Source organism: Octodon degus, unplaced genomic scaffold (genome assembly GCF_000260255.1).
Source record: "Octodon degus isolate 3935 unplaced genomic scaffold, OctDeg1.0 scaffold00233, whole genome shotgun sequence".
Lineage (NCBI taxonomy): Eukaryota > Metazoa > Chordata > Mammalia > Rodentia > Octodontidae > Octodon > Octodon degus.
Genome location: NW_004524809.1, coordinates 2,454,865 through 2,478,894, shown reverse-complemented (window position 1 = coordinate 2,478,894; position 24,030 = coordinate 2,454,865). Strand labels below are relative to the sequence as shown.

Sequence of the window (24,030 nt, the reverse complement as noted above, 5' to 3'; positions counted from 1 at the left end):
TTCAAATGTATCTCACATTCCCTTAGCCTCACAATAAATCTGTTCAGGAGAAAAAATATGTATGCCTTTTTACAGAGAGTCAGACAGCACTGAGATACACAGAAATTAAGAATAGTTCTCCTGTCACCCAGCAAATGGCATACTTAGCACCAGCGTCTCAGCTGCCTGAGGCTAGTGGGGTGGCTGATGAGGTCAGGAGCGTGGGTTGGGGCTCTCCAGACCTCTCCAAGGCTTCATTTCCAGGTGTGGGGCACAGAGCACGTGCTGCAGAACAGTGAGCCTGAAAAGGTGTGGCCATGGGGACACAGCTGAGTGCCAGGGGCTCCTTCATCCTCACACAGATTCCATGCAGGAGAATATCAAAGCCAGGATGTCAGGAGCCACCTGGGGCACTGTCGCCTTAGAGCCCGCAAGGCCACACCCCAGGCTGTTCCTGTCCTCAAGGCCTGGCCTCCGGGAGAAGGGAGAAGGGAGAAGCTTAGTCTTTACCTCGATGCTGCTGATGAGCTCCAGATAGCGCAGGTCCTGCACTCTGGCGAAGGCCTGTGGGGAAGGAGCAGTGAGGTCAGCTGCCTCGAAGCCTCAGAACAGATGGGGGATGGAAGGCAAACTGTAGAAAGGGGTCTGGGAAGGACAGGAGAGGTGGGCAGATTTGCCTTGGTCACCCAGCCAGGCTGTGTCATCCTGTATTAGTCTGTACAAGGAACAGCAAAGTGACGCTGGATGCAGCCATCATTTTAGGATTAGGAAAACAAATCTGTGACAGTGCAGGCTGGGCCAGGGCCTCCCTGAGACTACCCCCAGAGGGACAGGCACTGACTGTGGCAGTGGCATCTGTGCAGGGGTGGGGTGGCATGTAAGCAGGAGGCAGCTCTGCTCACACAGAAACGGGCAAATTCTTACGCCAACCCTGCCAGCACGCCTGAGCTCTGGGCACATGCTTATGCTGGAGCCATTCACCCTCAGGCTGCCTGCCACTTCTGAGCCCTGGGCACATGGGTGTCAGCTGAGCTGCTACTGCTGCTTGCAGGCATTGCAAGGGGTTCAGAGGTGCTGCCAAGAGGCTGTGGTCCTGGAGCTCTGCTGTCAACACCTCTCTTAAGCTGTGCTGCCCATGCCACTGGCCTGGCATGGCTGACACTTACCCAGGAGGAAGCAACTCTGGGGCTGTGATCTAAGGATCTAAGGAACCAGGCAAGCCAGCCCTCTGCTCAGTGTGTCACTTCCTCCTAAAGTCAGTAAGATGGTAAAAGACCAAGTCATCTGGCCTTTGCTGACTCAGACAACCAACTCAGATGGTGGGATGGCATCTTTTGTCCCACAGAACCCAGTGCCATGTCGGAGGCTAGGAACCCATACATGACTACAGCTTGGTCTCTGTCCCATCCCCAGTGTGGGGGCGGGAGCCACTTTGGAAGCAGACATGACATCTCCCTGAGCTAAGAGCTGTCTGTAAGAAATGGATGATACCCTGCCATATACACATACGAGTGGAGGGTAGCAGACTAAGGAAAGTGTCACAGATTGGCAAGACCAGGCAGTTGGCAAGTGGAGGTTTCTGTTTGCTCTGTTTTGTTTGAAACAGGCTCTCACTCTGCCACTGAGGCTGATCTCAAATTCTTGGGCTTAGGCAATGCTCCTGTCTCAGTTTTCTAAGTGGCCAGGCCCACAGCTGCACTGGAATATGCCTAGCAGGTGGGTTATTTAAAGAATTCACAGAAAGGGCAAGGCAGACCTGTAGAAGCAGAGGTCCAGGAGTCCAGAATGTCACTGGGATGCCTTCTTGCTCTTGTTTCCCTGAGGCCCAGCCATCATCCAGGGCCAGCTTGGGGCAGAGGGAAAGGAAGAACTGGGGTCTCACAGCATCTGAACCCTCTAGCTGGACCATCTAGCCATGTCTCTCCAGTCACTTTTGGATTGGACCATCAAGATTCTTGGGTATAAGAACCCCTGGGAGAAGCAGAGTCACAAGCTCCAAGGGTAACCTGGGGTCTGGGTGCCAGCTGCAGCGGGCAGGCACTGGGTAGCTCTCCTCTGCCACCTAGTGGATGTATGTGGCTGAGCCTGGTAATGTGCATGGAAGACAGCCTTGGGACCTGGATGTGTGAGACACGGAGTTCCTATCAAGGTCAAAAATCTTGTAGCAAAAAAAAAAAAAAAAAAAAAAAATTCTTGTAGCTTTCCTAGACATCATGCAGCCCATATATGCAATTTGTATTTGCCTGTTAAAATAATGGAATAAATTCCATGTGGTTACTATAATCATCTGTATTCTCAGGGAGTGTTTCCTGGATACAGGACGGGAAGAAGTGGAGGGTCAGAGTCCAGTTCCCTGTATCTATTCCACTCTTTGCTAAGCACCACAACAGGCAGTGCTGTGGTACTGACATGAGGTGGCTGTTGGTTTCCAGGGGCAAGGAGACTACAATCTATTTTATTTATTCATTTATTTATTTTTCTTTTGGCAGAACCAGGGATTGAACTCAGGCCCTTGCGCTTGCCAGGCAAGCGCTTATCCTACTGAGCCATCTCCCTGAAGGAGGATACAATCTATGGCGCAATCTTTAACTTCTTTCTGGGCTAAAACAAATAAAACACACACTAGGAATCCCTTGTTCTTTTCATCCCTCCTGGCATCTCTAGGTGGGGTTGGAGGACGAAGCTGTCCCCAGGGAGACATCCTCACATCCTATCTTCCTAGAAATGCTCCTACTGCCTCCCCACATTGAGGTGCCAATAAGCATTAGAGAATAACTGTCCCCCTAGGTTTTGCTTTGTTTGGTACTGGGGATGGAACCCAGGGCCTTGCATACAGTGGGCAAAGGCCCTACACTGAGCTCCAGGCCATGTTTTAATAGAAAGAGGAGTGGAAGGTCTTCCTCCCTGTCTAAGCCCAGGGTAGAAATTAACTCAGAAACGTATGTAGCTTTCTCAGGTCCAGACAGGGCTGAGTGTTCCAGCCATTTCTCTGGCTTTGGATGCTAAAACCAGGAAATGACACAATGAATCAAATCCATGCACTGGACCACAGATATGAGGGAGACCACAGCGCTTCAGAGCCCAAGTGTGGCTACCCTCCCCTGAGCCCAGCAAGTGCTGAGGGGATGTTTAGACCATTACTGAATGCGTGTTACAGGACAGGGTCCCAGCTACATGCTACATGATAGCTAAGAAGTGGCAGCAGAACCTACCTGTTCCTTCTCTGGAGGCTGGGCTTATAAGCATTGTCTGCTTACATCTGACAACTCCTGGGATTGTCCATGCCAGGCCCACAGTGAGGACCTGTGGCCTAGCATCAAGGTCCCGACCTGCTCCTGCCCTTCCATACCATCAGAAGGTCTGAGTCCTGTTCCTGCTGAGCTGGTGCTTACCTTCTTCGCTGTCTCAAACTCTAATCCTTCCAGTGCCTCCATGGCCAGTTCACGCCAGTCTGCATCAGTCACCCCCAGGCAGGCGATCTGGTAGGCTTCTCGGAACATCTTCCTGTCCAGGTACTGGTACATTGGGGCAGACTGCGGGATGGAGCCCCAAGGGGGAGGAGGGATGAGGTTCAGAGCAGTGCAGAGCCAGAGTCCACACCTGTCTGCCTGTGTGTGGGCCTTCAGGGCAGAGGCCTGCAGGGTCCACACAGCCCACCTCACAGACCCAGCATCACAGGCCCTCCTTAGTACCACATAGCACCCGTACCACCTACAGGTAACCCTACTGGGCTTGTGGTGTGTGGAGGCTGACAGTGTTGGAAACTCCCAACCCTGTATTTCCACCCCACAGGAAGAAGTCTGGGCTTCCTCCTCTGTGGGGGTGCCGGTCAGCTGAGCTCACAGGTCTGCCTTCTGTGCAGGCCTCACTGTCACCTCCTGTGCAGACCCTGCTCTGTCAGGCCTTCACTTTGTGCACCTCGGGAATGTGTGACGAGAGATGTGTGGCTGGCCCTGGCATCCCTGGTTCTCTAGCCCTGGGCATCAGCTCTCTCCTGCTGAGGGAACCTGGATGTGGCCCTGGATGACAAGGTCTGTGTAGCTACTGTGCTGACCCCTGATGAGGGTCCAAGAGACTCAGACCCAGAGAGGATCCCCAACTCATGCTGGGACACAGGCCTGGCACACAGGAGCCCTGCAGCCGGAGCAGAGGTCTGACCCCCCAGGTCCTGCCCCAAGCATGGGCATGGGTCTTTGCAGGGCTGGCCTTCTCACGCCAGGGCCCTGTCCTCCACATCTTGGGCAGTGGAGACCACATGACCAGCACCTCTGTACTACCAGTTCCCAAATATGGTGCTAGAAGTGCTGCTTCCACCGGTTGGGATCTTGATCTTTGATTTTTCCTGGCCCCTTTTAGCTTGTGTTGAAGGGACCCTTCCTGTGAGATCTACCCTATCCTCCATCCGCAGGGAGGCTGTGCTTAGTTGGTCACCTGTCCAGAAGCTGCCCAGCCCAGTGACAGGCAAAGCAGAGGCAGAGCAAAGCTATGGGAGGGGTGAGCATGGCAAAGGGTAAGCATAAGTGTCACCACCTTCCTCAACACTGGCCCCAGCCCCAGCAGGAAAGCTTCCTTCATGGGCCTTGAGGGGCTCAGCTCTACCTCCCCACAAGCTCCCCTCATAGCAACTTTCCTTCCTGAACTTCTGTCAGTACCCTCCATCTTGTTCTTGCTATTCTATGACTGCCGTAAGGACCTAACAAGAAGTAGGCCACACAAAACCTGAGGGCAGGTCTAATTCACTGTATTGCAAACCTAGATGGTGGCCTGGGCCTACAGTTCCAGCTACTCTGGAAGTTGAGGCAGGAGGATCACCTGGGCAACTTGGCAAGATACCACCACAAAATAACAGTAACTAAATTAACCCCATTTTACAGAGAAGAAAATGAGGCCTCAAATAGCAAAATGAGGTGCTCAGGATACAGATTTTGTGCCGTACATGATGGCAGGACAGGGAGGGGGACAGGACAGCAGCACAAGAGCACACAACAGGGGCCTGTGTGGCTGTTTAATGGATGGAACCCTTGGAGTTTTCCTTCTCCTTGCCGCAGCACCCCTGACCAGAGCCACTGCCCTACTTGGCAGTACAGACAAACCAGCTCTTGCACAAGATGAGGCAGATGTCGAAAGGGAAACAGACTCCCCAGAGCGGGTCAGGCTCACTCTCTGAGTGGAGGCCCAGCCACAGGGTCGTGGGGGGCAGGGCGACAGATAAATGGACTTTGTCTACAGAGTGTCTCTCCCATCCTGGCCCAGCTGCCCTCATCAGCAGGGCACCCTGTAGCCAGAAAAGGGTCCCCGGCTGTGGCACAAAGGTCCTGGCAAGGGAGTCCAGGGCCCCTCTGGCCCCTCTGGCTCCTCACGGCTGTTTTTTTTTTTTTTTTTTTTTTTTTTGAGGTCAGGATTGCAATCTTGGGAGAAAGCCTTTTAATAAGCAAAGCCCAATTGGCACAACTGAGGCAGAGTAGCTTCCTGGCAGATGTGGAGCCTGGGTTTGGGGTTTGGGATGGCTGCCCAGGAGCAGATGAGGACAAGGACACAAGAAGCTGCCCCTCCTCCCACTGTTTCTCCCCCCTCTCTCACCTCTCTTTTCTCCTTCCATTTCCTTGGATCTGAACTCAGGACCAAATCTGACCACCTACTCTGTGATGGATCAGGAGCCCCACAGCCAAGACTGGGCTCCCCAGCTCAGGGGAAGCAGAGTCCTGCCGCATCTCCATGTAGCACCCTCCAAGTTTAGGGACTTGTGTAGGGTTCCACATCCCCAGCCCACACTTGTCACCCTTCTCTCCCATATACAGCCTATACCATTGGCTTCTGCTGGACAGCTGCTTTCTGGCTCCATGAGCATAGTGCACAGCCCTCCCTGTCCCAACCAGGAAAGGACTGAGAGGGAGGAAGCTCAGAGGTTGAGCTGTTTCCTCAGAGATACACAGGATGCTTAGGTTGCAGCCAGGGTTCCAGGCTCGAGCCCATAGCACCTCCACCCACCGCATCTCAGTATCTGCCCAGTCTTGTTGCACCCAGGTACCTGTGGCACCTCCACGGCAGACATGGCAAAGACATGGAGGCAGAAGATCTTGGAGCCATTATAGCCAACCACGAAGCCCTGCATTTTCTGCTGGTGCACGGGGAAGGTGCTGGCCTTGATGTTGAGGTAGCCACCACCCGAGAAGCAGAGCATGTCCTCGCACTGTGTGTTCCAGGCCACACTGTTGGCATTGGGCTCCTGTGGGGCAGGGATCAGGAGCCTGAGCCACGTCCGGCTTCAGCACCATCCTCATGTCAGCCAAGTCTGCCTCAAAGCCTGGGTCACAGAATCAACCTGCTAAGGTGGGAGGCAGGGAGAGAGAGGAGGCCAGAGTGGAAGCCAGCTGCTCTAGGCAGTGCAGTGGGGTGAGGAACTTCCAGAAAATGGCCCACCTCTCCAGACAGAGCAATCACCCCATATTAAGCACAATCAGCAAAGGAGAATCCACTTCTACTGAAGAACCAATGCAGGTCCCTGTGGGAAAGGGATGTATTCAAAGGACTAACAAGGCTGTTTCTGAGAGGGTGGAACAGTAGGCACGTCTTCTTTTCTTTGTTTTAGTGTGCTTGAATTTTCTTTCGTCATGACTACTGTTTTGTTTCTTTTTTAATGAGAAAAGGAACAATGAGTTGTTTATAAAATTAGAGAATCATATGTTGTGTCTGCATGCTCACCATACTCTGGCAGGCGCCTTAGCCTGCCTGGTGTTCTCCTGGGCCCTGAAGCCCCCAGGGGTAGCAGGGGCTTGTTCTTTTCTGCCCAGCATTCTCTGCTGGGCATTATCTCACAACTGAAAAAATACAGGAGCAAGGGCCATGGAGAACAGAAAAGAGGTTCAGGCAGGAGAGACGAGAGGCTTTGTGTCTGAGCCTCTGAAGGAAGGGGCCCATGACAGGGAGCAAGGGGCAGACCCTGCCTGCTCACACCCAGACCTAGGCCCAGGTCATAGCTGGGGAACACTGAGGCAAAGGGCCCTATTTTGTGCCCAACACTGAGCTGGGCGCAGTGGAATCAGCAGTCCCGTGTGGGAATGTGCTGATCTCACTTCAGGAAGAAGGAAAAGCTGAGACTAAGGACCAGTGCTCAGGACCACACAGCAAGGGGAAAATGGCAGAAGCGGGGGCAGGCTGGGGAGACAGAGGCTGAGCTCTCTTTTTCTCTTAAATGGCTCTGATCTGCTGGTCAGTGTGAGTCCCCTGTGGCTGGTGGTTCCAGTGCTGAAGCATCTCCTCATTCTAGACAGCCCCTGGCCTTGCTCCTGCTGCCAACGACAAGGAGGACAAGGAGGACAGAAGCCTAACTGATCTATGACAATAGGGATAATGCCAGAGGGAGCTTTCGGCTCTGGGGGAGCCACTCCAGGCAGAACACCCACACACTGCAGAGCCAGCCAGCCACGCACCTCTGGGCCTCCTACCCCAGGACAAACTTCTTAAGCCCGGTGGTAGGAATCGCGCTGCCCCACAGACCCAAGAGGGGCCCTGTCTGTGGTTCCTGCAGCGCCTGCTCCTGTGTCCTCACTGTGCCTGGGTCACTTGCAGGAGAAAGACAACAGAGTGGGCATCACCCCACCACCCTTCTGTTCAGATCTCTACAGTCCTTTCACTTACTGCTCTTGTGAACAGGCAGGCAGTAGCACCTGCCCCTTCCTGCTAACAGTTGCCCAGACCCTGAATGGGGATAAGGGGGGATGTGGAGCAGGCTGTGCCTAGGTGGCTCAGGCTCCCTTATCCTTGCTCCTTGTGAAGCCCAGCCTAGCAAGCTAGAGGTCTCAGTGACCTCACCTGGAATAGCAGCTCCTTGGTGTGGATGTCATATACCAGGCATGTGTCATTCTCATCCACCACAGCCAGCTTGCTCCGGGAGGCACTCATGTCCAAGCAGCGCACGGCTGTGGCTTGCTTCAGCAGAACAATAGCAAAAAGGTTGTCCACAAAGATCTTCAGGATCTACAGAAATGTCAGAAGGAGAGTGAGAGTTGTCATGGCAATGGTGCTGGAGCCCCGCCAAGCTGCTGGAGGCCCATGTGTTCCACAGGAACAACTCCCACTGCTGCCACCACAACCAGGGGCTGTGCTCAGTGAGAGAACTGGGACGTGAAGGCGGTGACGAGGGATGGGTGCTGTTTTCGGCACCAGAGCATGGTTACTGGATTGCCAAGGTGATGGGGGCCTGTCAGTGCCTGGGTTGGAGCCTTGTTCATTTCATTGCTCACACTGCAGAGTCATGGGAGGCCCTGACAAAGATTAGGGCCACAGACAGTGCAGGAAGTGGGATGATAAACACCATCAAGACCTTGATGTGGGGGCCGGGGAGATAGCTCAGTAGAATTGAGTTCAACCCCAGGTTCCACAAAAAAAAAAAAAAAAAGACTTTGATGTGGCCTGAGACTCAGAGAGGTGAGGTGACTGCCCCAGTCAAATAGATAGTGAGCTGCTAAGTGAACTTAACCAAAAGCTCATGCAGGCTCTTAACAACATGGTGCTGGCCAAGGAAGTCTCTACCTCTCCCCATTTTGCCCTTGTAGCTTAATGGAACCCACTGATCTCAGGTTCTGCAACTTCGTTCCCCAGTGAAGACATGAAGGCCACGGTCATGAGCCATCTGCCACACAGCTTGGCTCTCGGCTAACGCAGTTCTATTTTCACTTTCAAGTTTTTCTGTAGCCCACATACAACTTTTCTTATTTTGAGCAAAGAACATATATTCACACACCCATGTATACAGAAATCTGTTTAGCTTCATGTGGCCTAGATTCTCCACATCTATATGTCCACGGACCCCTGTTCTGATAGCATTTATGCCATCCCAAGGACTGGCACTGCTAGGTGCAGGCTAGGCCTGTGGTGACCCACTCCCTGTCCCAACTGAGCCCTGACCTCCAAGACCATCTTCACCAGTTACTCAAGCTGCTTTGCCAGTCAACCTCCCCCTTCTAGGTGACCTGAACCCACTAACCCACTGCCATGCAGCTGGGCAGCACCAGCTCTGCCCGGACAAGGGCATACTGTGGGTCCAAGGGCTACTGTGCCTCTGCTCTGGCCTGACAGTCCCCAAGGAAGCACATGCTAGACTGCCCTCCAGAAACCAGGTCCCCCGCCCCTGAGCCCATCACTCCATCACCAGGTAAGCCTGAGGGGACAGGGCAGCACTCACCTGGCCATTCTTCAGGCCCACCAGGAGCCCTTCCCTGCCAGGTGGACCACCAATGACCTTGATGTACCGGATAAGGGACTCCATCTGCCACTCGCGCTCCTTCCCACCACTGAAGGACAGGCACTGCAGCCGCTTCTCCTAGGCAGCAACCCCCAGGGTAAGCGCTCAGGCCTCCCCTGTGGAAGGTGAAAACATCTCCCTGCCCTGCAGCCCTGTGACTGTGTCCTCCTTGCAGGCCACCACCTAAAGCTAGCACACCATGCCACACCCCATCTGTCACCTGTGGTACCCTGAACTCTCAAGTTCTCAGGTTGTATTTTACACAACTGCAACCATTCTATTTTGTCACTTCTAACAGCACTAGGTAACCCCAGATCACCTCCACCAGCTTCCTCTCAGTCTTTCCCAACCTCTCTTAACACTCAACTAGAAACTTCCTACGAATCCATAGTAGGGCCGGGGAGATGGCTCAGTGGAATAAATGCTTCCCTGGCAAGTGCAAGGGCCTGAGTTTAATCCCTAGTTCTGAAAAAAAAAAAAAAAAAAAAAAAATCTACAGTAAGAACATTACCTGCTGTGAAGCAAAAACAAAAAAAAAAAAAAAAAAAAAATCCCTCTCGGGAGATAAAACTTCCTTGCTTACTAAGTTGATACAACAGTCTATGTGTACACGCTTATCAAAAAATTTAGCTTCATTTTGTGGGGCACCAAGCTGTACCTTAAACCACTAAACTGTATCTAATCCCAAAAGGACAAAATGGTAACAATACAAAAAGCATTTTCTTCTGACCCATATCCTTCTGGTAGAGCTTGACCTTCTGGACAGCAGAAAAACAAAAGGCGCCAGAAAGTCACTGGATTGGGTAGAAAGGGCACGCTCCCAGGTGATGGGTTAAACTGGGACCTTCACCCGCCACCCACCTGGCAGAGGATGATGTGGCTGGCACACACCACCAGCAGGTTGCACTCGAACTTCTTGAGGATCTTCTCCTTTAGCCGGTACCGCATGTCCGAAGAGTCATCAGAATACAGCTCGTAGATGAGGATCTTCTCTGGCAGCTGGATGGCTAATCGATTCTTGTAGATGGCAATTTTCTTGACAAGCTCTTTGCATTTAATCCGAACTGTCAGAGGAAAAGAATCAGACTCTAGCTAAGGTTGTTAAGTGAGGTAGAAGGGGAGAAATTAAAAGCTATCATTTGCTTAATGCTGCAGCAATTAAAGTGAGACACTTATTAAACATCTTGATGAAGTGCCTAACTTATGCAAGCAGCCTGGCTGAGCAGGGGCCCAAAGTCATACGACACATTCTTGTACACGACACACATTCTGTACACAGTGGGGTCTCTGTGTACAGTGGGGTCTCCATATGTGATGGGATCTCTGTATGCAACACAAACTCTGCATACAACAGGATCTCTTTATATGACAGGATCTCTGCCCAGACACAGGCTCTACGCATGACACAGTCTCAGTATGTGACACAATCTCTGTATACAACACAATCTTTGTTGTCCAGAGTTCATAACTGAGGATGGAAAAGAGAACAGTGCAGTCACCCCTTGCTGAACCTGAATTTCCAATCTCTGCAGAGCAGCAAGCCCCTGGCTACCAGAAGTCCACACAGGTACCTGATCATCTCTGGCCACAGCCCACTCATCTCCTTGATGACAGGGACTCTTCCCTCCTGCAGAACAGGCAGAAGAGATGTCCCCAGGGATACTGCTGAGCAGTCCCAGAAGCCACACTGCCACAGCCAGAATCTTCCTGCATGGGACCTCCCAAGTAGGGCCAAAGGCAGCTGGCTGAGTCTATGAGAATGGCCCCCAGCCTGGTCCCTATGCCCTGTACACCACAGTCTAAGCGAGGAGCTCTCACCACCCAGCATGGTTCTCATGGGGAGACTGTTAGGGCTTGGCTTGGAACCCAGATCTTCCCACCAGAAGGATTTGCCTCTGGCCCTACTATTTCTTCAAAGGTTGCATCCAGGAGTATCAAGATCCACAAAGCCCCACGCAGGCCAGCTTCCCTGCCCCTGGCTTATCATTATCAGCTTCCCTTTCTCAGGCAGTCCTGGTACCCCTTGGAATTATTTGTAAAATTTAGTGTTGGGACATTCCTCACTGGTTTCATTATATCTTTATATTCCCTTGCCTGCCAAAAGAGCAAGACCTGACAGAAGCCAGAAGTCTCCTGTCACTTGTGGGCCATCTCCATCCCTCACCTTTCTGCTCAGTGATGAGATGCTGCACAATGACATCAGTCATGCTGTCCCTGTAGGCATACCGGTCCTTGTAGAGCCCATGGACTGTGCTAAACACCAGCTGGTAGAAGGCAATGGTGCCATCCTGGCAACCTGTCACCTGTAGGGGAGAAGCATCAGCCACCTCCTGCTGTCTAGAACACAGGCAGCCTGACGTCTATCCTGGACATCCTCTTACCACATAGTTGGAATCAGGCTTCTCTCTGCAGGTCCAAACCCAGGAGCCCTGCTCGCCGATCGTTCCGAGCCGCACACCATCTTTGGTGAAGAGGGACACCTGCCGGTCTGACCCCCCCAGCAAGATGTACTCCCCCTTAGAGAAATAGCTAATGCAACAGGGGTCAAAGTCCAGCAGTCGATCCTTCCCAACCTGGGGAGAAAGAACAGGCAGGGCAGTAAAGGTACCACTTTGAATCCCTGATCAGACACAACAGCCAGAGAGGGCTCTCCCTGCTGTGGATAGGAACCAAGTACTGGCTGGGTCACATGTCATGGACACACTGCACCTACCCTTGGCCACTTCCATGCTCAGAAGGGGCTCAGCTCCTGAGCTACAGTCTTTCTCCTCACTGTGGCCCCAGCTGTGACGCGATGGCTCCCCAGACCGCTAGTTTTTCTCTCTTATTTTTCTTAGTATTCCACAAAACTGAGTTTAGTCCCAAAGACTGTCCCTTATTCTGAAACCATGTCCATTCTACTTCTCTTTACAACATTTAAGTTTCATTTCTTTTTTTTTTTTTTTTTTTTTTTGAGACAAGGTCTAGCTATGTTGCTCAGGCTGGTCTCAAAGGCCTGGACACAAGTGATCCTCCTGCCTCAGCCTCCAGGCAACTGGGACTATAGTTCTGTACCACCAGGCCTGGTTTATAGAAACTTTTTGGAGATATAAGTCACATAATACATGATGTACCCATGTACAGTGGACAGTTACATGCCTTTCAATATAATCACATAACTGCACAATCATTTCTACCATGCAGAATGCTGAAAGAGCCCCAAAGAGAAATTCCAGCCATGCTTGCAAACAGCCCTGATTCCTTTTTCATACCCGCTGCTTCCTGTGTCTGCAGATCACCTGTTCTAGGTATCTCATGTAACAGAGCCACACGGGACGTGGCCTTGCACATGTGGCTCACCATGTGTAGCAAGATCAGCACTTCACTCCATTCCCTTAGGCGCTGCTGGCCATGTGGTGACTTCCTGTTTAAACTTCTGAGTGGCCACATGCTTGGTCAGTGAGTGCTCCGCTATCAGTGCATATGTAACTTCCTGGGGATGTTACTCTCTCCATTGTGGTGGGAAGCAATGCCTCACTGTGGCTTGTTTCTTCCCAGGCCGATGGTGCTGGGTGTTGTGTCCAGTGTTTACGGTAACAGACTCTACCCATTCATCAAGTAGACTGTCTGTATTCTAGGACTAAGTTTTAATAGTTCCTTATTTACTCTAGATGCAAATTCTTATCAGATATGTGACTGTGAAAGTGTCCTCACCATACGTTCTCTCCCTTCCTGAGCAGGCAAGTCACACAGCTGAGCTCTGCCTGCACCCTCCAGTGTTCAGCCACAGTGAACCTGTGCTCTCCTGGAGGACTGTGCTCTTTCTGGCCTCACGATCTCGCACATCCTTCCTTTCTTTTCTCTTTTTCTTGCAGACAGTCTTGCTTTGTACTCCAGGCTGACCATGAACTCACTATGCAGCCTAGGACGGCCTTCAACTTGTGGTGATTCTCCTGTTTCAGCCTCCCTGGTATGGAATGTCAGCTGTGTGCCACCATGCCTGGCTCCTAGGTCTGTTCTTTGTACTGCCTCAGACCTAGGGCCTATACATGCCTCTCCCCTCCTCCCAGGAGTATCCTAACACCTTCTCTGTTTGGGCACAGCTCTTGTCCATGCCTCCACACTACACCTAAGCCCAAAATCCTGCTGCTGCCTCTGTTCTCTTCTGTGGGAGAATAAGAGGCTCTTTATGATTCATATTATTAAACTAATATTCAACCTTCTAAAGACAACTCTAGGAACCCAGTTTTTGTGCTTTTTTTAATGTATTTGGTACAGGGTCTCACTACACAGCTCGGACTCATAGTGATCCTCCTGTTTTCAGCCTCTCCAGCACTAGGATTATAGGCGTGCACCACTATGCCTGGTCTCAGTGGCCTGCTCAGCACACCCAGGGGCAGGGTCGACATGGCATGTGGTGCCAGGGATCAAACCCTGGTCCTTGGGCTAGCTTAAGCAGGTGCTTAGTCTGCTGAGCTATTTCACTGGCCCTGGAATTCAGCTTTTTAAGCTTCAAAATTAAATTTACAAATATTGTTCCATTTATAAACCTAAAATAAAAATGAATAACCAAATGATTTTAACTTTAATGAATGCAATTTTGAACAGATTAATAAAACCTTTAAATAATCAGCTGCCATTACAACTTAGTTAATTCCCCTCAATGTTCAATCTTCCTTTCCTTTTTAGGAATTTCAAGTGCTTGACAACCAAGTTGCCCTAGAAATGATGTAATACTAGGAAATCTAACAGAGAAACCAAAAATTTCATGAGCAGGGACAAAGAAGGCCAGACAGAACTCAAGAGTTCCCACGGGCCTGGCCCTCCTGTGGTGACAACCACAAACCCTGGCACCTGTGAGAAGCCACTGCAGTGGGCAGGAGCACAGAAATGGCATCCTGTCTTCTCCAAATGCTGTGCAGCCAAGAACAGATGTTGTCAGCATCATGCTGGGCAGGCAGAGGATATGGGCACCAAGGCAGCAGCAGAGGGCGGTGGGAGGCTCTGGACAGAGAGGGTGGAAAACTCTGCTGAGTCCCTGGAACCTGCTAGTTTCCTCTGGCTGAGGCCGAGCTATTGCCCTGCCCAGAAGGGTCAGTCACTGCCCAAGCTGGAACCATAGAGTTTGGCTTTGAGCCAAGCAAAGTAAGTTTCTGGCCTAAGTACATGGCTCATGCACCTTCAGGAGACAGGAAGGGTCTGTGAGGAATCCCACAGCTCCAGGAAGTAAGGCATCACCAACCACGTTCAAAAAGAAACAAACAAAAAACCTGAGGGCTCAGCTGCTGATAGCAGCAGGGAAGGTCTCCATACCCTGTGGTCACCATGCGGGGCACAAGGACAGCACGCTTGTGACAGGTGCCGACAGAAAAAAGATTTAGGAAACTCCAGCTGCAAGATTGAACTGAAGTCCTGACTCTCTGGGGCCATGGCAGAAACACAGCAAGGGACAGAGGAGTCATGAAGAAGCTGTCATTGAGTCCCCCCCCTTTTGTTTTTTTGCAGAACCAGAGGTTGAACTCAGGCCTTTGTGCTTGCCAGGCAAGTGCTTATTCTACTGAGCCATCTCCCTGGCCCCTAAGAGTCCCCATTGTATGTGACATTCCAGAAAGGAGGGAGAGGATGAAGACCTAGGACCAAAATCTGCATGTTCAAGGAAAGACATAAATAATATAGGTTCAAAAACCTACTGAACCTGAGTAGGAAAATGTAATGACTCTTACCTATTCCAACACTGCTAAGAAACTTCTTAAGAATTTTCTGTCTTTCTGGGTAAAATCATAAATGCAAAATTAATTACTCAATGACAGGTTTGGAGTGGTTGTTACAAAACTAATCTAGTAGAAACCCTAATACAGACTCTAGTGCCCCAGCCGCTGGAGACCTGACCAGGCATGGCCACAGGTTGACCTGTGTGCCCAAAGCAGGAGACCCACAGATATCCTTGCCTCGTCCTCCTTAACATCAGAATGCTGATGACAGCAGCACCACCTGTGGGTTTGTTTTAGGGTTAACGAGTTAACTGAGGCATGCAGACCACATTTAGATCTCAATAAACACAATTGTTACTATGCCAGATCCTCTTACACACAACCAACATTTACATTATCACAAGCACATTTGGCCAACACCACCCTGTAATTAATTCTAAGTCCTCCAAGAGTTGATGATATTCAGCCATTGGACACCACCGTCACTGTGGGGAAGCTGGGTCTCCATCTTGGCACACGGGGGCTACTCATCACTCAAACCTCAAGATGTGTATTTCCACAGCCCGGATTACCACAATGAGCTCTTCACCCCCAACCCAAAGACCCCACTCATCCAGTATGGTGTACCTATTTATTCTTAGGAATATCTCAGGTTATTTGTCTGCACAGTGCCTGGCATACAGCACCCACACAGCCTATTAGTGGGCTGATAATTATTGCTCGATGAAGCACAAACACCAAGCAGATGACCAGACAGGGCCTGGAACCTGGATGGCAGATCTTTTTTATTTTTTCAGGGGAAAGTACAAACACAGTCCCCCACTACCACAAATTACACAGTCGAGTTGCCCACATTTGGGGCAGTCACTGGGGTCAGCACATCTGGACTGCAATGGATGAGCCACACACTCCTGTGCCTGAGCACGGATCACCTCCTCTGCCTAGACAACAGTCCACTGTCCTCTGCTACCCTACTCCAAGGTCACTTCTACCAGACCCCTCATGGACCCCATGCAGCAGCAGCACCACCTTCCCTGTCAGGCATCCCATCATGTCAGGCTTCCCATCGTATCAGGCTATGTGCCATTAAGCAGGCCCCGGGCACCCATACCTCTTCTATACTGGGCTGGCAGAAGTGTCTCAAGAATAAGTGGAAGCAAAGGCACAAAGGTGAGGTCACCACTGGAAAGCAAGGCTGTTGATGGCGTCATTGCTGAGGTGGAACCCAGGGTGGCTCACGTGCCAGCCCAGTAATCTGCTACTGAACTGCAACTCAGTCTCCATGGCTAGACTTTATTATTTATTTTAGGTTTTTTGAGACAGAGTCTTGCATTGCAGTCCTGGCTGGCCTTGAACTTATTATGTATCCCAGGCTGGCCTCAAACTTGTAGAGATCCTCTTGCCTCAGCTTCCCAAGTGGGATTATAGGTGTGCGCCACCATTCCTGGCACAGCTACACTTTATCATCCTACCAATCTGGGTGTCAAGCCAGGATCCTCTATGTGTTCACCATGTGGGACCATGGGAACAATTTCTCCCCATTCTGGTCTTGGTCTTATTTCTAGCTTTCTTCTTTATTAGTACATGCTTGTAATTCATGCAATTCATAATCACCTTGGGAAGTAGTTACATGTACATACTATAGTTTGTTTTTATCCCCTTCTCCCCTCCCTCCTCTATTTCCCCAATCACCTTCCTACCTGTTGATACTGCTTGTCTTAGCCCATGTTATGGCACTGAGTTGGGTTATTAGGTTCCTGTACATGACACAGTCCTCTCATTTCCTCTTCCCCTCCCCATACCCCTCTCCTCTCCTTGTTCCCTTCAACCATTCCCTTACTGGATAAGATCTGTCCCCGTGTCCCTTTCTAGCCATCTTTTATCATCTTCTTTGTACACTGCCTCACTCAGATGATGGGTACCATACAGCATATAAGCTTGTGTGTTTTGATTTATTTCACTCAACATTATGTTTTCCAGGGACAACCATTTTTCTACACATGCCTCAAATTTGTCATTCTCAGGGGTGGTGAGATAGCTCAGCAGACTAAGTGCCTGCTTTGGCAAGCACAGGGTCTGGCGTTTGATCCCTGGTTCCTCCCCATGCTGCACCAGTCCTGCCCCCAGGGCACACTGTGGTGGTGCATGCCTGTAATCCCAGCGCTAGGGAGGCTGAAACAGGAGGATCACTAAGAGTCTGAGCTACATAGTAAGACACTGTACCAAATACATAAATGGAAAAAAATTATCATTCTTTATAGCCAAGTAGTATATATGGATTATATATGGATACCACATTTTGCCTATCCAGTCATCTGCTGAAAGGTATACTGGTCGCTTTCAGGATTTTAGCTATTATAAACTGTGCTGCTATAATCATTGGTATGCATTTATCACTGTAGTAAGGTGACTTAAGCTCTTTGGGAAAGACACCTAGCAGGAGGATATCTGGGTCTTCTTTCTAATTTCAGTTCTTTGAGAAATCCCCGTATTTGCCTGCAAGCAGATGCATAGGCTGGAGGTTTGGTCCCCAGGCCTGCAGTGCCGGCCCCCCTGCCCAGGATGTGCTGAGATGGCAATTGAGTCTGGGTATGGCGGCGCACGCTGGTCATCCCAGCTCTTGGGAGGCTGTAAACAGGCGGATCACTAGGAGTCCGATCTAGTAGTAAGACCTTGAACACCCCGTAGACCCTTCCCTAATACACAAATAAAATTAAGTTTAAAAAAAGAGAAATCCCCATATTCATGTCCATAATACTTGTACTACTTTACACTCCATCAACAATACAGGAGGTTCCTTTTCCACAGCCTTGCCAGCATTCCTCATTTATTTCCTAATGATCACTGTTCCTTCCGGAGTGAGATAGTATCTTAGCGTTGTTTCAATTTGTGATTCTCTAACTACCAGAGATGTTGAATATGTTTTCCACATTTTCGATGGCCATTTGTATTTCTTCCTCTGTGAAGTATCATTCATTTCTCTAGCCCATTTCTTGACTGGGTCTTTAATTTCAGGTGGTTTAATTCTTCTGAGTTCTTTGTGTATTCTAGGTATTAGTTCTCTGAGGAGTAGCTGGTAAATTTTTTTTCCAATGCTGTGCTGCCTCTTCACTTTATTGACTGAATATTTTGCTGTATAGATTTTTAGTCTGACATGATCCCATCTGTTGATTCTTGCTGCTATTTCTTGTGTGATTGAGGTTCTGTTTAGAAAAATCTTTTCTTACGCCTATGACTTCAGATGTTTTACCTTCTTATTGGAAGGTTTAATGTTTCTGTTTTAATGTTTAGATCTTTGGTCCACTTTGATTTTGTTAGTATATGATGAGAGATAAGGATCCAGTTTTATTCTTTTATAAACAGATAACTAGCTTTCCCAATGCCACTTATTGAATAGGCTGTCCTTCCTCCTCCTCCTGTTTTAGGGCCCTTTGTCCAGCATCAAATAGTCGGCTACATCTGGGGAAGCCTTTCTATCCTCAATTCTGTTCCACTGATCCACATGTCTATCTTTTTTCCAATACCATGCTGCCTCTTCTTCTCTAAAAGGTAGCTATTCCATGATGAATGTGAGCACCACGTATTGCAAACATGCACTAATAAAAACTAAAATTAAAACTAAAATAAAAAATGAATAAGCCTCAGTCCCTCAGAACTTGTTAAGAATCAAATGAGACAAGCTGTAGGAAGCACTCAGCACAACACCTGTTTTCGCAGTTGAGGTTCAATAAGCTCGTGCTAACAGTGACCATGCGTAATTAGTAACAGATCTCAAGGAGGGAACCAGTCCAGAATAGGCCTGATTGCAGCCAGCTTTGCACAGAGCTACATACCTGCTTCCCACTTAGCTGGTAGAAGGAAAGTTTATGTCCCCAGTCAGCTACAGCCAGGATGTCGTTGTGTTCTTCTCTAATCAACAGAAGACAAAAGGGGTCAGGAGAGGCCGAGGCTGCAGGCTGATGAGGGCAGCCCTAAGGTTTTCCAAACAGGAAAAGAAAGCCCTGACTGGGCTGTCAGGGTCCCAAGGGCGGGGGCTGCAAAACACCCCCACCGCCCCGCAATTCTCTCTCTCTCTCTCTCTCTCTCTCTCTCTCTCTCTCTCTCTCTCTCCCTCTCCCCACAGTCCAACCCTCAGGACCTGCATTCTCATAGCTCCCAGGGTCATGAGCTGGTGGGGCTGGGACTGTACCCCTCACTACACACAGTAAGACCAAGGTTGTAGGCCCAGGAGTACCTTCCCTGCTTCCCTGTAACATGAGGGTGGCTGCCTGAATACCTATCTTGGAAGAGCAGGCATGGACTGCATACTCTTCCTGAAGAGGGCAACTGACATCCATGACTGGGTTCTCCTGCAATTCAGTCCAGGTACAGGAGAAATGGCTTCTGAGTGACATTACTGTTTCTCTTTTATTTTTTTTTTGAGATGTGGCCTTGCTAAGTTGCCTGGGCTGGCCTCTATGTGGTCCTCTTAGCCTACCAAGAGGCTGGTCTTACAGGAGTGAACCACTGTACCTGATTTTTAAGAGGGTTGTGGGCTCTCTAATGACCAACAATGGTCTGAGATAGAGTGCTTTGGGGAGAGCATCTGGGGGCTGGGCTATGGGCCCTAGCATAGAGCAACTCAGGGGATGCCTAGCCTGAACCTGCCATGACGCCCCTGCTCAGTGAAGTGTGACCCTCAGAACAGCGAGGGTGACTGGTGGCAACTCTGAGCACACAGATGCCCCAGGCAGTGCTTCTGTGAAACCCAGCATTCAGGGACAGTGGAAGATGTCATCAGCACTATCATAGAAGAGGATGTCGGGCCAGGAAGATGGCTCAGTAGAATAAGCACTTGCCTGGCAAGCACAAGGGCCTGAGTTCAATTCCCAGTTCTGCCAAAAAAAAAAAAAAAAAGGAAGAGGATGTCATGGGGCTGCAAGCAGAGGGGTCTGCAGTGACCATGGTGCAATGGCACTGAGCTGGGGCTCAAGCCACTACCAGCTGCTTCACCCTGGCCCGGGACTATCTCAAAACCAAAGCTCATGTTCAACAACAAAATGGAGGCACAGATGGGAGACTTCTTTTCCCACCCCAGCAGCCTCCCAAGGACCACAGCACAGCATGAGCAGCCCCAGGGAGATGGCGCCTGTCATCTCAGCCAGGGAGGAGAGAAGGCTGGGAGCCAGGGGGACTAGGATGAGCCCACCCCCATAGGCCCAGCTGGTGCAAGGAGAGATGCAGTGGACAGGTCCAGAAAGGTGTCTACATAGAAGGGCACTCAATCAGGTATGGAGAGATACCAAACAAGCATTAAAAACTAAGTTTTTCTTTTTGAGACAGGTCTCACTGTGCAGTCCAGGCTGGTCTTGAACTCATTACATAACCCAGGCTGGCCTCAAACTCCTAGTAATCCTTCTGCCTTAGTCTCCCAGAAGGCTGAGATTATAGGCATGTTCTACCACCCTCAGAATAAAAAGTCACATCTTTCAAAGGTTTCTCCTGTCACTGGCAAGAGGCTTAACTCTGTGATGCTGCCTGATTCAAGAGGAACAGGAAGGAATTTGGCTGCTCACCCTGAAAAACTGCAAAGCGCACTGAAATGCTGGGGGGCTTTCTTCAGGCAGGGATTTCACAGAAAGGTCAAACCTTTTCCTTTGAGAGTTTCTTGAATCCCAGTGGGTCATGTTAGGACCTACACACAAGGTCCCAGGGTTTGATCCGCAGGTCCCCCAGCCTACTTCGCCAGGCTTGGTGAAGGGCCCAACAGTGGTATATGCCCTCCTGGGGTGGGGTCTGGCTCCTTGGACACTCACAGGTTGTCATCCTCCTCGGTGGGCTCCTCCTCTTCTGCCTCACTACCCTGACTATCATACTCTGCTGCCTTCAAAGTGGAAGAGAACTCCTGAAAATATGTGCTGTCCATGCCTTCCTCAGCATCCTCGCTCTCTCTGTTCATCCAGAGATTCTCCCACCGGCTGCAAACAGTAAGGGCGGGTCATGGTCATGTCACCCACAGCAGCACTAACAGTCTCACTTCAAGTCTGTCAAGAAGCCAGGGCCCACCCAGAAGAGGGTGACCACCAGGTGCGGTGGGCATCCTGCCGCTCATGAATTAAAAATGGCAGCCTGCAGCCACAGAGTCATCTGTGGCCACAAAATCAAACAGCAGGAACTCTGGGCTTTGCTAATGGCCTTTGATGGCATTAGCTACGCATGGTACAACCCTGGCCGGACAAAATGCATCAGGAAGAAGCTTAATATCCCAGAGTGCGAAGGCAGCAGGACCACCAAGCTCCTAAATCATGACAGCAACCACCTGAACAGTGACACTGGGCCAATAAAGGACTAAGCCCTTTAACTGACCTTCCGAGGACTCTGGGGGAGAGATACTGACGGCTCAGTGACATTACGGGATCACACAAAAAGCCTCTAGTGCCATCACCCACCTTAAAGTCACACGAACGTGTGTATGAGGTTGGAGAAGGAGGGAGCACTGTGGGGCTCTAGGCTGGGAGGACATCTATAGGCTTAGATTTGACTATTGGACAAGGGCAACAAAAAAGTCTCATGAAGAAGTTATATATGACCAGCTGAGCATATACTCTGCCCGGACTTGGGAGGAACAACTGAAAAAGAAAAGACAAAAACAGATCCCAGCAAAGATCTCAGCCCTCAGTTCACACAGGAATGGGCTCCCCGTGTGTACACCACGTGCATTAACACTCGTGCTGGTGTACACACACACACACACACACACACACACACACACCTGGGGCTGGCCTACATAGCTCATCTGCTTAGCTAAATTGCTGGGATTTATTCCAAAACTCCAGACAGGCTTTTTTAAAAATTCCATTTAAGTAGAACAACCAGGCATGGTGGCAATCCCTATAAGGCCAGCACTCTCCGAAGCTGAGATAGGAAAATCAAAAGTTCAAGCTCAGCCTGGGCAACTTATTGAGACATTGTCTTAAAAATTAAAAATGAGTTCAATCCCCAGTTCCACAAAAAAAACCTAAAAATGAGCTGGGGATACAGCTCAGTATGAAGGCTTTAGGTTCAAACCCAGTACTGCCAAAAAAAAGAAAGAAAGAAAGAAAGGAAGGAAGGAAGGAAGGAAGGAAGGAAGGAAGGAAGAAAGAAAGAAAGAAAGAAAGAAAGAAAGAAAGAAAGAAAGAAAGAAAGAAAGAAAGAAAGAAAGACTGGTTCCAGTCAGACCAGGAAAAAAGGCAAGACTTTCAACCTCTGGAGACCTTGGGAGGGAAAGGACCCTTTTTTTTTCCTGGCATCTGTCTAATACCTGGAGGGGTTCCAGCAGATGGACCATACTGGGGACAGGGAGCCTCCTGGCCGCTCAATCTTCACCTTCTCCTCACCATTCTTGTTGCGGATGCTGATGACCCCATTCATCATCCCTAGAGCCAGGTACTGCCCATCATTGGTCCAGCTGTACAGGTGGGGGCAGAGGAGGGAACACAGGGTGAGGCCTTGGTTTGGAAGAAGCAACCACCAGCCAAGGTTTCATCCTCCCTGCTTGGTCTTGACTCACAAAGGGACAGGTTTAATATCCTGCTGGTTCCTGAGGTCCCAGAGAGCTCAGAGCACAAGGGCCCCTCCCCTAAGACCCTCCACCCCGCTCTCTGCACAGCCCTACACTGGTGCCTGAGTCCTAACTTGAGAGCACCCCTGCCAGGGACAGGGTGACAGACATGACATATGAATCCAGATGGCACCTGGAGGCTCTCTCAGTGGTAAGCTGCAAGAGCAGCTGCCATTCACAGAGTGCCTGCTGCATGCCTACACACTGCTGCCTATCCTATGCCACTATCAAAACTCTAGGCTCTGGTCAAAGATCTGGTCACTTTCCTGAGACCACAAAGTCCACCACCAACAGCAAGTAGACCCGGGGGCTAGTAGCAAAGTCAGTGCTTTCCCAACACCGGATCAACCAAGCCACTGCAGGGAAGGCTGTGGACTGCCTGCAACAGGGGAGACCTCTGGGTCTCTGTCTGAGGAGCAAGGCACCGTCCAGTCTTTCCCACTGAAAAGGAAGCAGAGGGCCCTGGTCAGGCATGAACACAGGTCACCTAGCTGCAGAAGCACCATGCTCAGGTCTGTCTGGAGGGGACAGGAAGGTGAAGCCAGGTGCAGTTCAGCCTTCCACTCACCTGCAGCAGGTGATCTTGCTGCCAGACTTGTGCTTGGTGACTGACTTCTGCTCCGGGGACCACAGCCCTGCAGCATATGGGAACAGCAGTGAGATGGGGTGGATACTACCAGCAACAAAAAGGAGGAAGCCAGGGGAGCACACAGTGCTTGGGGGTTCCAGGCTCAGGATGAGTGAGAAGCCAGCCTCAGAGAGATATACGATGATTCCATTCACGTGACCCTCACAGCTGATACAGTTACCCAGACAGGGAACAGATTCGTAGTTACCAGGGCTTGGGACCATAGGACAGAGGACAAGAGGGGTATGCAGAACAACTCTGGGGTGCTGGTGGGGATCCACACACATGATAACATGACACCACATACACACATCCTAAGTGCCATTTTCTGCTTTTCATAGGTACAACGGTACATGAGATGGAACCCAGGGGTGCAGCACATCTGTGATCCCAGCACTCTGGGAGGTTGAGACAGGACCATCTGGGATTGCAGCTCAGTTCAATCCCTAGTGCTGCCTAGAAGAAAAAGATGCACCCACTTGGGGAAACTGTGAAGAGCACATGAGACTTCCTGTACTATCTCTGCAACTGCCCAGGAAACTGTAATTATTCCAAGGAAAATAAAGGTTGATAAAGCTATGGCCAACTTGTCTGGGACTAGAGCCTCAAACACAAGAAAATTCTGCTGCCATAACCAGCACTCTGCAGCCAGAGTTCCCTTGGCACTTAGTGACAAATGATGCTTTCTGAGGAGCTACTTCCCTCCTCTAGCACTGCAGGATGTGGCCTGCCCATAGCACACTGGTTACCTGCCGTGACCCCTCCAGCCCTGACACCCTGGCCCAGCACCCCAGTAACAGGCACACATCCACAACATGCAAATCTGCTCAGCCCAGATTTTTTTTTTTTTTTTGGGGGAAAGCGTGAATGCCAGGGAGCCTTGAACACAGGTGCTGCTCCGCCAGAT

General features: G+C 50.3%; 1 protein-coding gene and 1 non-coding gene across 7 annotated transcripts in view; both read right to left on the bottom strand.

Moving 5' to 3' along the window:
* Ift122 (intraflagellar transport 122) overlaps nucleotides 1-24,030 on the bottom strand; it is a 63,555-nt gene that overhangs the window by 15,641 nt on the left and 23,884 nt on the right. For 3 of the 6 annotated variants that reach the window (XM_023705919.1, XM_012512572.2, XM_023705924.1), the window contains 12 exons: nucleotides 23,064-23,130; nucleotides 22,196-22,342; nucleotides 20,709-20,870; nucleotides 18,747-18,822; nucleotides 11,605-11,796; nucleotides 11,388-11,526; nucleotides 10,085-10,287; nucleotides 9,164-9,301; nucleotides 7,792-7,956; nucleotides 6,008-6,205; nucleotides 3,372-3,512; nucleotides 490-543 (listed from right to left, as the gene is read on the bottom strand). In XM_023705919.1, the coding sequence (XP_023561687.1) occupies nucleotides 490-543; nucleotides 3,372-3,512; nucleotides 6,008-6,205; nucleotides 7,792-7,956; nucleotides 9,164-9,301; nucleotides 10,085-10,287; nucleotides 11,388-11,526; nucleotides 11,605-11,796; nucleotides 18,747-18,822; nucleotides 20,709-20,870; nucleotides 22,196-22,342; nucleotides 23,064-23,130 (1,682 nt within the window). The remainder of the gene's footprint in view (nucleotides 1-489; nucleotides 544-3,371; nucleotides 3,513-6,007; nucleotides 6,206-7,791; nucleotides 7,957-9,163; nucleotides 9,302-10,084; nucleotides 10,288-11,387; nucleotides 11,527-11,604; nucleotides 11,797-18,746; nucleotides 18,823-20,708; nucleotides 20,871-22,195; nucleotides 22,343-23,063; nucleotides 23,131-24,030) is intronic. The other 3 variants (XM_023705921.1, XM_023705923.1, XM_023705920.1) reach the window with 2 other exon arrangements.
* On the bottom strand, nucleotides 15,708-15,865 carry LOC111813872. The gene has a single exon (XR_002819004.1). It is a non-coding gene; the product is annotated as a U1 spliceosomal RNA (small nuclear RNA).